General features: G+C 47.4%; 1 protein-coding gene across 1 annotated transcript; it reads right to left on the reverse strand.

Moving 5' to 3' along the window:
* Nucleotides 1-51: 51 nt before the first annotated feature.
* Nucleotides 52-10,336, reverse strand: LOC134013548 (uncharacterized). The gene is made up of 17 exons (XM_062453054.1): nt 10,056-10,336; nt 8,344-8,481; nt 7,940-7,986; nt 6,970-7,010; nt 6,714-6,797; nt 6,302-6,399; nt 5,949-6,011; nt 4,601-4,709; nt 4,100-4,503; nt 3,345-3,422; nt 3,051-3,222; nt 2,720-2,892; nt 2,301-2,439; nt 1,816-1,967; nt 1,510-1,719; nt 1,060-1,210; nt 52-517 (listed from the first exon to the last, which is right to left on the reverse strand). Exons 1-17 carry the CDS (start codon nt 10,077-10,079, stop codon nt 345-347), a joined length of 2,256 nt encoding a protein of 751 aa, XP_062309038.1. The 5' UTR covers nt 10,080-10,336; the 3' UTR covers nt 52-344.
* Nucleotides 10,337-15,360: the final 5,024 nt, after the last annotated feature.

Genomic DNA, 15,360 nt, shown 5'->3' on the forward strand with positions numbered 1-15,360 from the left:
TAGTTAACAAAGGTAAAAAAGAATAATTGTATCCTTTAAATCCAAGTGAGATAAAGTTGTAAATTCCTTTTTACTACTGTATATTTCCAACATATACAGTCACTCACTGACTCAGTTTACGTTGTACATATTCACTTCACCATGTAAACGGATATTGCTTAACAAAGGAACAGCAGAGGTAGACAGTGACACTTCACCACAAAGAACACACCTTCAACAGTCTTGAAACAAGATGAAACAATTTTTCGCCTTCAGCTACACGTAGCCTAAAACTACTGGGCTGTGCTGCACTGTAAAAACGCATCGTCAAAGGATGGACGTATATTAAGTGAAGTAACCGATCATTAGGAGACGGTCAGGGAAGGATAACCGGATGGCAGTTCGGTCCGCTCGGCGTCGCAGCAGTCGGACGGCATGTAGCAACCGGAGTCCCTGGGATGGTCTTTCAGGTTGGTCGTGATGCTCGCCGTGGGAGAGCCAGCCTCCTGGTTAGCCCCGCCTCCCTTCTGATCGTTCCCTGCAAGGAGGAGAGGAAGAGGAGGGGTTAACCTTGGCGTGGTGCAGCAGCAGCAGCAGCAGCAGCAGCTGCAGCAGCAGCAGCAGCTGCAGCAGCAGCTGCCAAGGAATGTTTCCTCGGGGGGCTGGTCTGGTGCTGGTGGCCAGTGCATGGTTTTGAGTCAGGTGGCAGAGCGGTTAGGGAATCGGGCTAGTAATCAGAAGGTTGCCGGTTCGATTCCCGGCCGTGCAAAATGACATTGTATCCTTGGGCGAGGCACTTCACCCTACTTGCCTCGGGGGGGAATGTCCCTGTACTTACTGTAAGTCGCTCTGGATAAGAGCGTCTGCTAAATGACTAAATGTAAATGTAACCCTTCCACTGTGACCGCGCAACCTGGAAGAGTTAGGATACAGTCTGACACGATGCACTGTCAAAACCGACCACGTTATGGACACTCCTGTTCACTCATCCTCCATCACATCTGCGGTTACTTTTAACGCGGCTTCCGCCAGAAGCCCCTAGGATGCTTCGGAGGCCCAGTAATTCCCACGTTTCCTCACATTGGGGCTCTTCGAGGCAGTGGAAGGCAGCCAGCAGGCGATGCCTGTGTTCCAGATCAGTCACGTTGAGCTCCATCAGGTGCTCGTCTCTCAGCTGTCGCAGGTCCTCGACGGTGTGGTAGCCATTCAGGAGTAGAGGGGAGACGTACTCCTACAACACCCAAAAAAATACTCTACTTCAGTCCCCAGAACAGACCAATGTTTTGGGTGTCAGGTGTTTTGAACAATGGTGTTGGTTTTTTCCTGAGTATTTTCCTGGTTCCAAATCAGAAGTGACGTACAGTACTGGGCAAAAGTATTGGGCACCGAAGATTCTTGACATGTTTTCTTCCATATGCTGACAGAAATATTTAAATTATAATACTTGAATGATCTTTTATTTGTGCCTAAGACTTTTGCACAGTCCCGTATGTGTAAAAAACGTGCGTGTGTGGGGAAAAGAGAGGGTACCTCCAGGTTAAGGCGTGTCAAGAGTTCATGTAAAGTTCTTGGCTGGGGTGGCGGGTTTCTCCTCGGTGGTCTCATTTTCCTGGGAAGCTCGGGCTCCTTGTCCACCAGGACGTCCACATACACGAATTTGAAGTTACCCAGTTTGCCGTTTAGTATGCCAGTCCAGATTCCCATGGGGGGCTTGCTGATGATGTCAATCGTGTCGCCTACCTTTAATGGAAAGCAGAAAAATGTCACATGATAACTCTCATTTATCAACACAAACAGGACCCTTGCATTGTCGAGAACCCACGCCCGCTAGATTACCTTGAGTTTGAGGGATTCGGTGTCGTATGGACTGGGGACAAAATCCGTGTGGACCCTGGCTCTACCACAGAACTGGCCAGGGTAGGGATGGTCCTCGTCCAGTCTGAGGCTGTCTCTGTTACTGAAGCCATCCGACCCACTGGTGACTCCACCTGTATAACAGCACACAAAGAGCATGGCTCACCGTCATCAGGTTCATTCATTCACCTTGTATCAGTCGTAGGCACAGACGAGAGAAGGAGAGAGAGAGTCATTTAAGGGCAGCAACACACTGAAGGGTTCATGTGTCCAATCCAAACCCGCCATCCAGGCCACCACAACTATATTTGGGACGAAGGTGCCATCAGCGTAATTGCTTAGCTATCTGGCAGGCATGGCCGGTGTCAACGTCGACCTCTGTCCATAAACCAAAGTTGCGTAACGATAAAAGGAGAGTGTGGAGATGGAGCGGGAGGGTGCGTTGGCTCGACGCCGCGGCCGCTTACTGGAGGAGCTCTGCCCGCTGTTGAGACTGTACAGGCTTCCCAGGGAGTTACTGGACGTCCGGCGTCCGCTCCCGAACGACCGACCCCCGTCGGCCCCTCCTCGGCCTCCCTCGCTCCTCTCCGTTTCCCCGCTCCGTCCCTGAGGGGAACAAAAACAAACCTACTTTAGTTGCTTACCCTTTCCCGTTCACCTCCTCGCTCGACTTCCGTCGCGGGAGGGCGAGCGAGGAGAGCCTAAAACCAATCAGGAGGCTGCGGCGGGACCCCTAAGCTGCTCCTTGTTTGATTTCCTCGCGGGCCGAAGGAGCTCAGCTTCCCGGTTCATGCCGGGGCACGGAGCTCTTCTGCCAAGCAAAGTCTTTAATCCGGGGGGAGCTTCCTTGCCATTTATAGCTAAGGTGGATCTAATCTCTCTATACCTGCTCCTGTGTGCTTCGTAATAGGAGGCTTTCCACCTCCTGTTGCGGTACGACACCAGAGCTGTCTCTTTTCAGACACATGAACAGCTTGGTAAACAGATCATAGGGTGACAAGACGTAGACGTGGGCTCCGTCTCTTTTGGGCTCGTGCATGTAGGTCTCTGGGCTTAAAGCTCTCGAGCGTCGTAAACTCGCTTGTCAAATTTTTAATCCCCCTTCTCTCTGTCTGTCACCTTGGGTGGCCTGAGCATCTTATTGTTAGGATGAGGCGTCAGGCTGTTCTGGGATAAAGCTCCACTATTCGTTCAACGGCCTGTCGTGTTTTGTGTACGGGAGGTGATAAAGAGTTTGCTGTCGTCTTTGTCACTGACCGTTTCTCCGGACAGGGCTGTGACGTGACTCTTCCCCGTCCTCTCGCACACGGTGTGGGAAACGGCTTTAATCCTCCTCCCCAAACTCCCTGGACTGGTCTGTCCACTCCCCACGTGTTCTCTCCCTGCAGACTGCAAGCACACGAGGAACACGTCAACGCATTCCTCCCGAGGAATTACGATGCATTCACGAATCGAATGAATTCGAAAATGTCATTCGGAGTTTCACGTCGTGGTACGGGCGCTCCGCATACCAGCGTCCCTCCGTATTTCGGCTTCGTCGGCGATGCGTGTAGCGTCGGGCCGGTGAGTCTCCCGTAGCCGCTGGAACGCTGGGCGAGAAGAGAGATTACGGATTCAAATGGGTTCGGATGTGTTGTGATAACTCAGCCGGGAATGTTATCTGTGTTTATTTTTAAGGCAGACAAAAACACTCCCGTCTGTATTTGCCAGGCAGACATACTAGACAGTTTCTCTAATCTTCTGCCGTTCTGGATATAGTGTTTTGAGCTGTGGATTATGTCATACTGCCCCTTTTTCATTCGCTTCAATAAAGATAAAATGAAATGTTATCAAAAATGGTTTTAAATAAAACGGAGCATATTAAATATAGTGAGTTATGTCACCTTGTTTTTCAGTTTTAATGCACTTACTACTTCTCTGTTGTTGTGGAAATACCATGCTAGGCCTGTTCATGCCAAAGCCCTCTCTAAAATTGGTCAGGAGCTTGTCTGCACTATCTTTATTGTGTGAAATCATAATCGGAGTGAGCATTGATAAAGATGAAACTGTGCAGAAGCAATGGACTGCTGCGTACTGGTCCCCTGCTTAGATTCATCTCAGTGATCATTGTGGGCTTCCCTTTGATAATCTGCTACACGGCCGTTTGAACATTATGGAAGCAGGGACCTCTTTCATTGGCAGGAGAGACCAGGTGATGTTGTGTTCGGAAACGTGATGCTGTTCAAAAAAACAAATTGTTTCGTCAACCCCTCCCGTTTCACCTCACCATGGAGTCGGAGATGTCCACGTCGGTGATGGAGCGGATGACCCGGGGAGGCGGGGCCAGCTCGGCCTGTTTGCCGTCCAGCTCCTGCACCAGGCTCTCGAAGCGCTCCCAGTCTGTGGCCCGAGGCAGAGTAAAGTCCAAACCATGGACCCGGTGCTCCACCCGGAGACGGGGGCAGGTATGGTACGGGGGGTCCCAGGGCGCAGGGACTTCGGTGGGGCTCCAGCGGTGGGCGTGAGCCCCTAAGGACCACTCTCCTTCTCCGGCTCCTCCTCTGCTCCCCTGGGCCGGCTGCCGCCGCGGCAACGAGGCCGCCTTGACCGGCTTCTTGTCTGTCTTCTTACTCAGCCCAATGCAGGTTATGACCGGGCTGTCCTCTGTGAAGACGTTGTCTGCCAAATGACCTGAGCAAGGGGAACGGAGGATGGGTTTTTTCGATTCATACCGCACACAAGAATTCCCCAAACGAATCGTGCCTTCGGTGTCTTGATGTTTACCCACCACTGCTGTCCGAGGTCTTCCCCTCCTCCGCACCGCTGCCCCTCTTCACTTTCACCAGCCTCTGTATCCTCTTCAACGTCCCCTTCAGTTCCTCCTCCACTTCCCCGGTCTGCAACACAACCCACGGTCGTTCAGCCACATCAGGCACCACGGTTAATATTCACGTCATGCGAAGACTGAGTAGCTTGCTGAAGTGATACAGTAGAAAGCACTACGGCTTGTACCCAACGAACATGTTTACCCTGGGTTTTTTTTTTCTCTCTGTAGCTTTAGCTTAGCACAAGTTAGACGCCGACTCGGTGGTCCTATGGTTGCTGGGTGACCGATTTGCTGCAAGGCCACGGCTCTGTCAGTTAATTAAGGAATTGATTCCATGTTCTAACAGATACACAGAATGAAGTGTCTCTAATAAAGCCTCCATGCACACTTCCAAGCTAAATTCATGACCTTGTTTCACCTCATGTGCTTCTTCAAGGGCCAACAAGTGAGGCGAACCCTTTAAGAAAGCTTGTAGGCCAGTACCACATGATTAGAAATGGTTGCTATTTGCAACAATTCATAGCACAGGTCATTAGAAATGTGAAGCCAATGTCAATTTGTCCCAAAACGTTCCGATTTAGTCCAAAGCAGGCGTCACCGTGGTGACTGGCCCAGTACAATAGATAGAGGTCAAAACAGATCTTGGAGGTTAGTGTGACTCAAGGCTGTAGCTATGGAGTCAACATTGGGGGGGATTTGTTTTTTTAAATTATTATAATTTCGGACAGCGTGCATGGTTGCCTGTTTTAGCATAGCACATTTATATTTTTATATCAATATATTGGGGGGGACATTTTGACCAGATTTGAATATTGGGGGGGGATGTGTGTCCCCCAATATGTATTATGATTACGGCCTTGGTGTGACTGGTGGGTGCGTACTGTGGATGAGGGGGAATTTGTACACTTCATCCCTCCAGATCCCAGACACTCACAGTGGATCCACACAGACCCACGTGAGATGACGGGTACTGGGGATGAGGGATTACCAAAGCCGCACTCTGCCATCTGTACTGAATCACACACGGTCATGTGGACCTCTGTAGTTAGCGGTGCGTGCTACCATTGTAAAGGAATGCTAAGCTACATGCACGATAGACCCAAATTGGGATAGCTCAAAGCTATCTTGCTTTTGGTCACCACGGGACTGGCAAAGATTAGATATCCCGAAAAGATCACTGTAACCCTTGTGCTAGGCGAATTGTGAGATTCTTGAAGTGGTTTGAAAGAAGATAAGATAGGAAACATTTGTCCGTTTCTCACTGACAGCTCAGAGATCCTGGGAGATTCTGATGGTATATGTCACTCACCAGATCTTGCCGATTGCAGTCACTGTGCTCGTAGTTTGGTTTCCATGCTTCAAAGTTGACTCCCTTCACAGACAAAGCACCAGTTAGAAAACAGACTGCCGTTGTACACACTCTTATGGCACCCAGTTTCTGGGCCACTTGTACAGGGCCACGCTGTGTCACTCATGATGAACACTGACAGTACATCAGGATTGTGGCTACATGACGTTGACCCAAAAGTGTTTATCAAGGTAATGGAGGCAAGAGTGCTGTTTTAGGAAATGCCTAACCATTTGAACCATCTGTCAAATAGAAATAGAAATACATTCATTTGAATCGATTTGATGACGTCGATGTGCCCAGTCGTAGCCTACCTGTGTTAAAGGGTGTTGTTGTCTTCTCCCCAGGTTCAGCTGCTCCTCTCTGTGTTCAGCAGATGGCACGAAGCTCTGGCAGGAGACTGTGCCCGCCTCTGGCCAGACAGAGTCGAGTTCAGACACACTTTTCTACCTCGAAAATTAGTTTCAATCGCTTGGTATGCAGCTTTGCCGTTGCTTTGCAGCTTTGCTGCGCCAATGTAGGGCAAATTATATCGTATCATTTAGAGTATCACTGTTACATCACTTTACATAACATCGTTAATAACACATAAACATAGTCGCTTTATTCATTGCTGCCTTGGGAAAAGAACACACATTTGCCACACCATTTCGGATTTGATGACAATTTTCCGCTTTAGCTAACATGTTTTGTTTATCCAGCCATGTACTGGACACATGTTTGTACCTTCGTTGTGATTGTTATGGTTGAAAACAGAATCTCTCTTGTCTCTGGATGTCTGCCAGTAGAGAGGATCTCTGTCTGTGTTCTCTGCAACAGAGGGTTTAGCAGAGAGAAAGATTCCATTAATGGATTCGTATCAGTAACAAGGCGAGAAAAAAAACAAAAAAAAGCCAGATCAAATCAAACAGACAAATGATATTTGGTTTATTGTTGTGTAAAACACTATACAGACACTAAACTGATTTATTTAATTACAAACCTCTTGTTTCATTCTCCAGTGTTGATGTTGGTACGTGTGACCTGTTATGACACAGAAACAATCAGACAAAGGTTGTCTTCTGTAATCAGTATAAAATGCTACATTCTTAATTTTTCCGACATCTTCTCACATGCAAATACCCTCAAAATTACTTTCAAACAGCTAAATCATTGAAATGTCTGACATGGTTTCTCACATCACAAATGATACTATAGTCACTCACACACACAGCAAGCGTTAGCTCTCTTTTAATACACTTTGTTATGACCCAATTGTTTCACAAACTGTACACTTTGGGCTCTTCCCAGTATTCACACTTTGCCGAATTTGTTCTAGGAACCAGGTTTTCAGTGTTCTGTATAAAATTACTAAAACCAACAGGGCCGTCAGAAATCTTCCCGTTTTTCAAATGCGTGACGAAACAAAGGCCGCGCTCACTAACATTGGCTCTGACTAACCGCAAGTTAAGAATACGGGTCAAAGGAGTGATTAAATCCTAACTCTGGTTCCTATCAATCTAATCCCAATCCCCTGCACGTCTTGCAAAACCGCAACATACAACACTTAATGCACAATAATCCAACCACTCTTTAGCACGGCTAGACTACTGCACTAGATGAAACAGATTTCCACCTACAGTAGATGAACAGGGTTTTTTTCACGAGTTTTGTTTGTTGATCTTAGGAGAGAAAAAAAAGGCACATCTTGAAAACCTTCAGTGGAACATCAGAAAGCTATAGTTAACGGAGGCTACTTCATCCAAAATACACTTTAAGGCAAACGCTTTGAGAGGGAACACCCTAATCACAGGTGTGGTGATAGTGACCATGTTGAGAGCGCCTTCTTACAGTAAGTTGTCATCCGCAGGATTACAACTCAGCATCCGAGTATTTTGAAGTGTAAGCCCTCAGTTTGATTTGAAACAGGGGACAGGACCAAGTTCATCAGATGAATCAGGAAGCTCCCCTACCTTGTCTTTTTCTTCCTTGAATGAGCTGGGTGTGCCTGAGGCTGTTCCTGGGAGACACCGAGAAATATTAGACATCAACACAGCGTCAGGGTCTATGCACTTCAAAAGGTGGAGCATGTTCAGAAATGCTAATCGTTTACAGTTTACACGACGGTGCGAATGACGGGGACCTCTTTGAGAAAGACTGAAGAGCTAAACAATACACTGTGAGGCTCATACAGTAACTCCTGCGAATGAAAAGCTTCAGCGGTTCCCTCTGAGGTTTCTGGACGTACGGCTTACGGAACACGCCGGTGCACCCATCCCCTGACCTGAGGAATCCCGGCCGTCTCCAGTTCCAGGTCACCAGGGGAAGACTCCTCGCCAGTGGTTGCTTGGCCGTGCGACAAAGTCGTGTTACTCACCGAGGAGAGGTCGGGATCGGAGCCTCGCCACTTCTCCTTGTTCCTCGGGAGAGATGGACTTCTGGTGCGGGTGGGGATCAAGTCCCTGATGAGAGACCTGCCTTGATTGGGTTCGTACAGGCTGTCGGTGGAGCCCTCCTGAATTGGGAACAGTAGCGTTAGCAGAGGTTACACTTCAAGCTCACAAAGGCTCTGGGAATGTTCCGGTTCTGATTGTACGAGCTGTCGTTGCCCTGTTGGATGGTAGATGATTTGAATCTTTAAATGGCTAAGCTTATTTTTCTCTAAAACCATCTGCTTGGGGACAATGTAGAACAAGCAGCTGTTCTAGTCGAGTCTGATTTTGCCTCCAGTCCTTGAGTGGGTTGCATGTTGTTGGAACATGTGTTTTTTGAGATAAGTCTTGAAACCTTATCGGTACAGACTTGACTGGATTAGACCACACAACTCAGCTAGTCCGCAACACTATCCAGTGTCTTGCATTGCCAGAGTTAACCTACAGTGAATAAAGTAAAGTTGTGGAGGAAATAAAACCGAGACATAAATTCCATAAATCCCTGTCACAGACAACAGAACAGGTGATGATACTGATCGCTCCTGCTCCTCTAGAACTCTCTAGAGGACAGTCGTATCGTTTCCAGATCAAAGCCAGGCCATCACATCTCTGGGTGAGTTTATGGACCATCTCATCAGATCACCCAGACGCTGCTCAAGTGTGGGAGTTGCCCTTTGACCCCTTGAGCTGTTTTGGTGCCATGGGCTGTCGCTGACACATGAATTAGTGGCTGTGTGTTCCGTAGTTACATTCTGTGACCGTATGGAAACTCCTTAAGAGTGACATTAATTTTTTCACTTATGTCTCGGTTGTCCTGACTTGGTTGTCCTGGAAACCATAGTGCTGGCCTTGACTGAATTTAGTGCTCTCTCCTGTGCTGTGACACAGTTCTAATGTCTAGGGAACAGACACATGCAGTCGCATTCCTCTCACTTCACACTGCGAACATTGGGGATTATTCTTGACCCAGCGTGATTTTGTCTTAATCCATGAATAGAACGTGTTGCTCTCTGCTGTGCGTAACCTGGCGATATGTATTCTGCTCCAAGGAGCTCAGAGGCACAAACGTTCATCCATGAAAGAATATAATAATATAAAAAATGATATATTACCATATCTCCGTGTCCCCTTTTTACTGAGCTGTTTCATTTAGATTCTGCAGTTTTTCTTGAATATGAGTCACTTTTGTATGATACCCCCAGCTTGCCTCAAAGAAAGATAGTTTGGCAAATAGGCATTTGCTTAAAACTCAGTCTCTACATCATACACAACCCTCATCACGTCTTACACTAACAGTTCTACTAATAAACTGATATAATATCGATTTTAGTTCATTCTTTCATGTCATTGTTTCTGTCCACTAAAATGTAATGCAACATGAGAAACACACAATGCCAGCATTTCTTGCTAACTTTTTGAAGTTCAACCAAAGTGAAAGGTAAATCCCTTTCATGTCTCTCTTCTGGAAGATTCCATTTCAGAGAGCTGTCAACAGCATTTAAGTGTCCAGTCTGACCCTGCTCAGCCCGACAGCCTCCAATCGACACCCCTGGGAACGCTGGCAGGCTGACTTCACGAACTGACTTGCAAAAGTTGTCCGGTTGACTGCGTCAAACATGGAAATAGACAATCCCATTTTAAAGAGGTTGTGTCTTACCAGTGAGAAGCAGAAGAAATTCATGTTCCACGCTGTCCCTTACTCTGCCATCTCCGGCGACAGACAATAGACCGTGTGCGTGGTGTGAACACTCACGGCACACAAACACGCAAACACGCGTTCGCACACGCCCACCCGAGGCACATGCACACACAGGCTCCCCGGCTCAATAGGCTGCTACGGCCTCAGCTTAATTCCAGTTTAAAACCCTCACATAATACAATAGCTGCAGCGAGCGTTTACTGTCCAAGACGCCTCTCTCACACAACTACCCGTAATCACACTCCCAGCAGGGGCTGCACACGACGACAAAACAAACAAACCTCTCAAGCTCTTTTTGTTATGGGGGTGCTGTTATCATTGTCCCTCACCCTGTCATCATTATGATTGGGTGAAGGAATGAGTTGCTCGTGGGAGATGCACATTTCTGTCCCTTATCTTTGTGAATGTTTCATTAGATGTGCAATACGAACTGCGAAGTCAAAGTGAGATTTACAATTCAATGTAGAAATAAGGAGAAATTGTAGTAGTGTGACTTGATGTACGTACATATATTCTTCCAGACCTTGAAAGTGTTCTGAAGTTGACATGAAAAACCTTTACCAGGCACACCAAAAACCTTTTTTTTAATTCTGCCATCAATTTAATCATCAAATTATATGTAATTTTGAAATGTATTACTTTCATGAACACCTTCAGTTTAAGGGGACTCCATTCAAAGTAAGAGTCCAACTCTTGCGGGATTTACAGACCCATTGACCTATTTTCAGAGAAGCAATTTCTCAGATTACTTGCCATATTGGGCCCATATTTTGGCAAAACAAATCCATTCAATATATAAATACAAATGTGGGTATTATACCGATGTGATTTCTTTGTCATTCCATGGACAGATGACTCACATGGGTTTGGATTCCCAGGGCTCTCCTGTGGCTTAAGCAGGGATGCCAGTGAGGGGGATTCAGATAATAACAGTGTTATTGTTATAATTGAAGTGAGGCTTAGTCCTCTATATGTCCCCCCCCCCCCCCCCCCCCCGCCCCCCTCCTCCCCTTCCCATTCCTCCCTTCTCTGCCCTGCGCACACCGTCTAGCGCACCTTCTCCTTCCACAGATGTGATTTTGTCAGAACGTTCCGGTCTGTTAGCCAGTCTGTTGTCTTGTCCTGGCGCGTGTCGAGACAGGGCAGAGGAGCGAGAGGAGGATTAGGCCCCTCATTCGCCTGACTCCTCTGTTCCTGCATTGTTTCCTCGTCTTACCTCACGTTTCTTAACCTGCTGTCATAGCGGCTCCGCTACAGAACTAGGTCAAGTCTGAAAGATTTAGACCAACAGTCAACATGAATACCGCCTACCACAACACCCAGATATTGCATTGTAGTTGTTGCTTTTTTTTTTGTCTCACGACATACATTTATAACGACGGTTTTCGGGCAACCTTTACCAAAGATAGGTACTAGCAAAACACATTGACTCATATATCCAATTGTCCTGCATCTACTGTAGTGCTGTGCCGTTGGTAGACCTTTGTTTTCTTGTTGACCACCAGCCGTGACAATTGCCAGGTGACTGAGGTGTCTGGTGACTCTAGTCTGCTGGAACGCTGCTCTCCAGACGAGGCCTGGCCTCAGTGGGCTTTGTCATTTGTCTGGGTGGATGTGACATTCACACAGAATTTCTTCTTGGAACAATGTCCATGGGCCGCATTTAAAAGCAGGCTTAAACCCGATCAAAAGGCTCTGCCTTTCGTGGCACCCTCTTTAGTTTGGAAAGGTGCACCTCGCTACAGTGGCCGCCGCAAAGGCACGGTGCGGGATCTGTTTGTCAAACGCGAAACTATCGGCGGGGCTTGTTGTCAACGTTTGAAGGTTGCGACAAACTGCCGGTCGCGCTTCCCCCCCCTCCCCCCCCCCGCGTCAGGTGTGCGTGCTGTGAGAAACGGCTCTCCAACCGCCACGACATGCAGCTCCATTTGAGCCGTTTAGAGGATGTGTGGAGGATTCTCTCAGTGTTGCATGTCTGTCTGCGCCCTGGCCTTCACGCTAGGCTCTCACAGCCCGGGAGGGGGGGTGGGTGGGTGTGTGTGTGTGTGTGTGGGGGGGGGGGGGTGATTTAGATTAGGTTTCTGCTGGAGCAAGACTCAAAGTCCTTTGTCATCATTCTCACTCGTAGACACACGGAGCTGCAGTGTCTCCACACTGCAATACGCTTTGAGATGGGCCCTGTCAGTCGTACGCAGAAACACACAAAGGTACTCTTCTAGTCACGGTTCGTGTTCATCTTGAATGGATACGGACTCCATTTTGATGGGTTTGTCTTCGTTGTGACAGGCCCAATTAACCTTAATACGGTTAGTAGCCTCGTTAATACACACAGCAGCATATTTAATCCCTCTATCAGATTAAACGCCTTGACAGGATTGCAGACCTGGTTTTCACAATAGGTCTACATGGAGTGTAATGGTCTAGTATGCCGTCTGTTTTGTTGTTTTTCTGCCGTGGTTGATTCAGAAAGCTCAGGGGTAGCTGTGCAGTTAGGCGGGAAAATTGGAGAAGGTCAGTGCTTTAACCGACAGCAGCAGAGATCCAATCAACTGGCCAATGAAAAAAGGAATGACAGGAAAGTTTGTACTTTTCCCAGGTGTCATATGCCTCTTGGTGTCGCTTTGCACGTGTACTGATTTCACCCCGTCTCTAACACATTTGACTGAAATAGCCTGAGGAAAAAAGGTGACATTTAGATGGTGGCAGGGTTGAAGTTTGCGGTTGCACAGCAGTGCCCTCTACGGGGGGGTTTCCTGTCCTGCAATCATGATACTCGGTCTTAAAACTCTCCCCACCGGAGAAGTACTGGATTAACGATGACGGGATGTACAGTGAACGGCTAGAAGTAGGTCACCTCTTTCCTGCTGTGTGTCGTCACAGTGTGCTTTGTGACGTTCACGTGCCAGTCGGGATGCAGTCATCGTAACAGGCTCAGAGGTGCCAGAGCGTGTTGTGGTTGTGAGCTCAGTTTGACTGCTCTCCTGATGGTGGCAGTCTCACACCAGCATCGACTCCGCTGTGTCACAGGGATCTCACTTCTCCCGAGTGAGATGAATTAGTTGCAGTAGCTACTCATTTCTTCTGTCATTCTCAATTCAATCGACTGCACGCTACAGTCAGCCCCACGGTAAATTGGTTAGGAAATGAGCGAGTTTTGAAGCAGAGATCGTTTTTTTTGTCTTGACTTATTCTACAGTTTGTGTTCACCTCAGTGTGGTACAGCGTTCTCAGTCAGGGGCTTGAATGTTCCAGTGTGGTCGATCCCCACAAGAGTCTCCAAAGCAATGGTAAACTGACCTGCAGGCGATTTCCCTTTTTCACTTGAAAATCCCACTTCATCATTTACATTTGACTGAACTACACTTTATGAATTGATGGTATGAGTTGAATTAATGGTATGTATTGATTCTCTCCATATTTTATTCATTCCTTTTATACGGAATCAAAATCACATTAGTCCCTTTATGCGTATTTTTGATTCTGAGTAATGAGCACTGCCGCAGGTAAGCCTAGCCCTGCCTCTTACCAAAAACAAAGTAAAACCTTCATTAACACAGCAGCCTTCAGCCAGACAGGATGGAGACCACACCTTTGACCCAACCCCCAACCTCTCCTTTACCCAGCATTCCTGACTCGACCTCTGACCCCAAGGTTGCTCAGAATCTGAACCCAGGGGTCACAGCCCCGTGCCCTTACTTGTGACCTTTTGAATGTTTGACGCCCTCTAGTCAAAAAAAGTGAAACAGTTTGTCCCTCTGGAGTTGGCCGACCTCTCATCCCCTTGTCCAGTGGAGGTATGTGAGCACGGTGACCCCGGGTGACCTTTCATTAGCTCTTCCTTTTATTACACAGCTTCCTCCCAGCTGCCTCGTCAGCAAGTCACAGGAAGAGGGGGATGGTGGAATAGAGGGAAAAAATGTGGAAAGAGAGCGAGAGGTAAAAGGGGGGGAGATAGAGAGAGAGAGTAAACGCCTGAAATGGCAGGGAAGAGAGAGGGATGGAAGGAGAGGAGTGGAAGAAAGATAGATTGGCAGTGTCTGCTGCGGTGACTGAAATGCCACCTCTAAATGGCTTCTCTGTCCTTGACGCTAGACCCCAGTATCTGATCTCCTCTCTCCTTGGGAGTTGTAGTTCAGATGACTTATGTAGGACACAATACAGATATCTTGTAAAATATAGTCCCCAGTTTAGATAAGCTCTGGTTTGGAGGGGGAAAAAACAATTTCTTACAGTTTCTCTGGTGTATGAGTTATATTGGAATTGACCATTTGAATGTTGAGTCAAAGGTCATTGTTCCATGTATGAATAAGATAATTGGATTTTGTGTTTTGTTGACATTGTAAGGTTATCGGGGATGGGAAAAGCATCCCATAACTGTTGTAACTTATTTTTCTATGTAATGTGTTTCCATATTGTCTTAAATATATGGCTATACATGTCAGTTGCACAATAACTGCTTTAACTGGTTTTACACATTAGGATTTGGCATCCACATTTATTTCCCCCTCCAGTTCTGCCAAACCATATGCGGAATATCTTGTTTTAGACATACAGGAAGAGCCTAACTTGATCTGAAAGCAACCACTTCTGCATGTGTTCCCTTGACACTGTTGTGGTGTGGCTTCACACAGATAAAAATAAATAAATGATGTACCTATTTTTTTACATTAACGGTTAGCTTCTTTATAACTGTGTTACAAAGCGAGATTTCTCCCAGATGTTAGCTATCTCGAGGCGAACAACGCAACAAAGGAATTGCGCCCGACGTCTCCCGGCTAAATCTGCCCTGTGGGAGACATTGCATGCGTACATCTGGAAGATGGCGCGTCTTGTTAACTGGCAGTTGACGTGAGAGGTGATTGACAGTAACGTGTGTGTGTGTGTGTGTGTGAGAGAGGCAAAGTCAGATCACACTGACATTGCCTCCACGCAGTGCATTGCCACAGGGCATGCGAGTGGCACACTCAATGTCATTCCCCCCCCCTCTGAATGTCAATCCCCGTCGCCGTGGCACCCTCCCTGCCCCTCCCCCTAGTCCTCAGGGACACATCGACCTTTCCACCTCCAAGGAACACTGCAAAGGAGAAGAGGCCCATCAGAACTCCTTCTCACAAGAATCTTGAGCCAATTTGCACAACATATCCTGACACCTAACCGTTAAACCGGTGCTACCGTACATGGGAACATCGCTGGATTTGTATCATGGAAATGTGCTTATGGGCGTGTTGGGAGTTATGAGAACAAATATTGGGGTCGTATTTCG

The sequence above is a fragment of the Osmerus eperlanus genome, chromosome 27, assembly GCF_963692335.1.
Source record: "Osmerus eperlanus chromosome 27, fOsmEpe2.1, whole genome shotgun sequence".
Lineage (NCBI taxonomy): Eukaryota > Metazoa > Chordata > Actinopteri > Osmeriformes > Osmeridae > Osmerus > Osmerus eperlanus.

What these genes read in the sequence shown, in the direction of transcription:
- LOC134013548 (XM_062453054.1), bottom strand. Translation starts at nt 10,079, where the DNA reads ATGAATTTCTTCTGCTTCTCACTG. An exon ending in ACTGGAGAATGAAACAAGAG is followed by an intron (nt 6,798 to 6,969) that starts GTTTGTAATTAA and finishes CCTCTGTTGCAG; the next exon opens with AGAACACAGACAGAGATCCT. An exon ending in TGACACGCCTTAACCTGGAG is followed by an intron (nt 1,211 to 1,509) that starts GTACCCTCTCTT and finishes TGGGTGTTGTAG; the next exon opens with GAGTACGTCTCCCCTCTACT.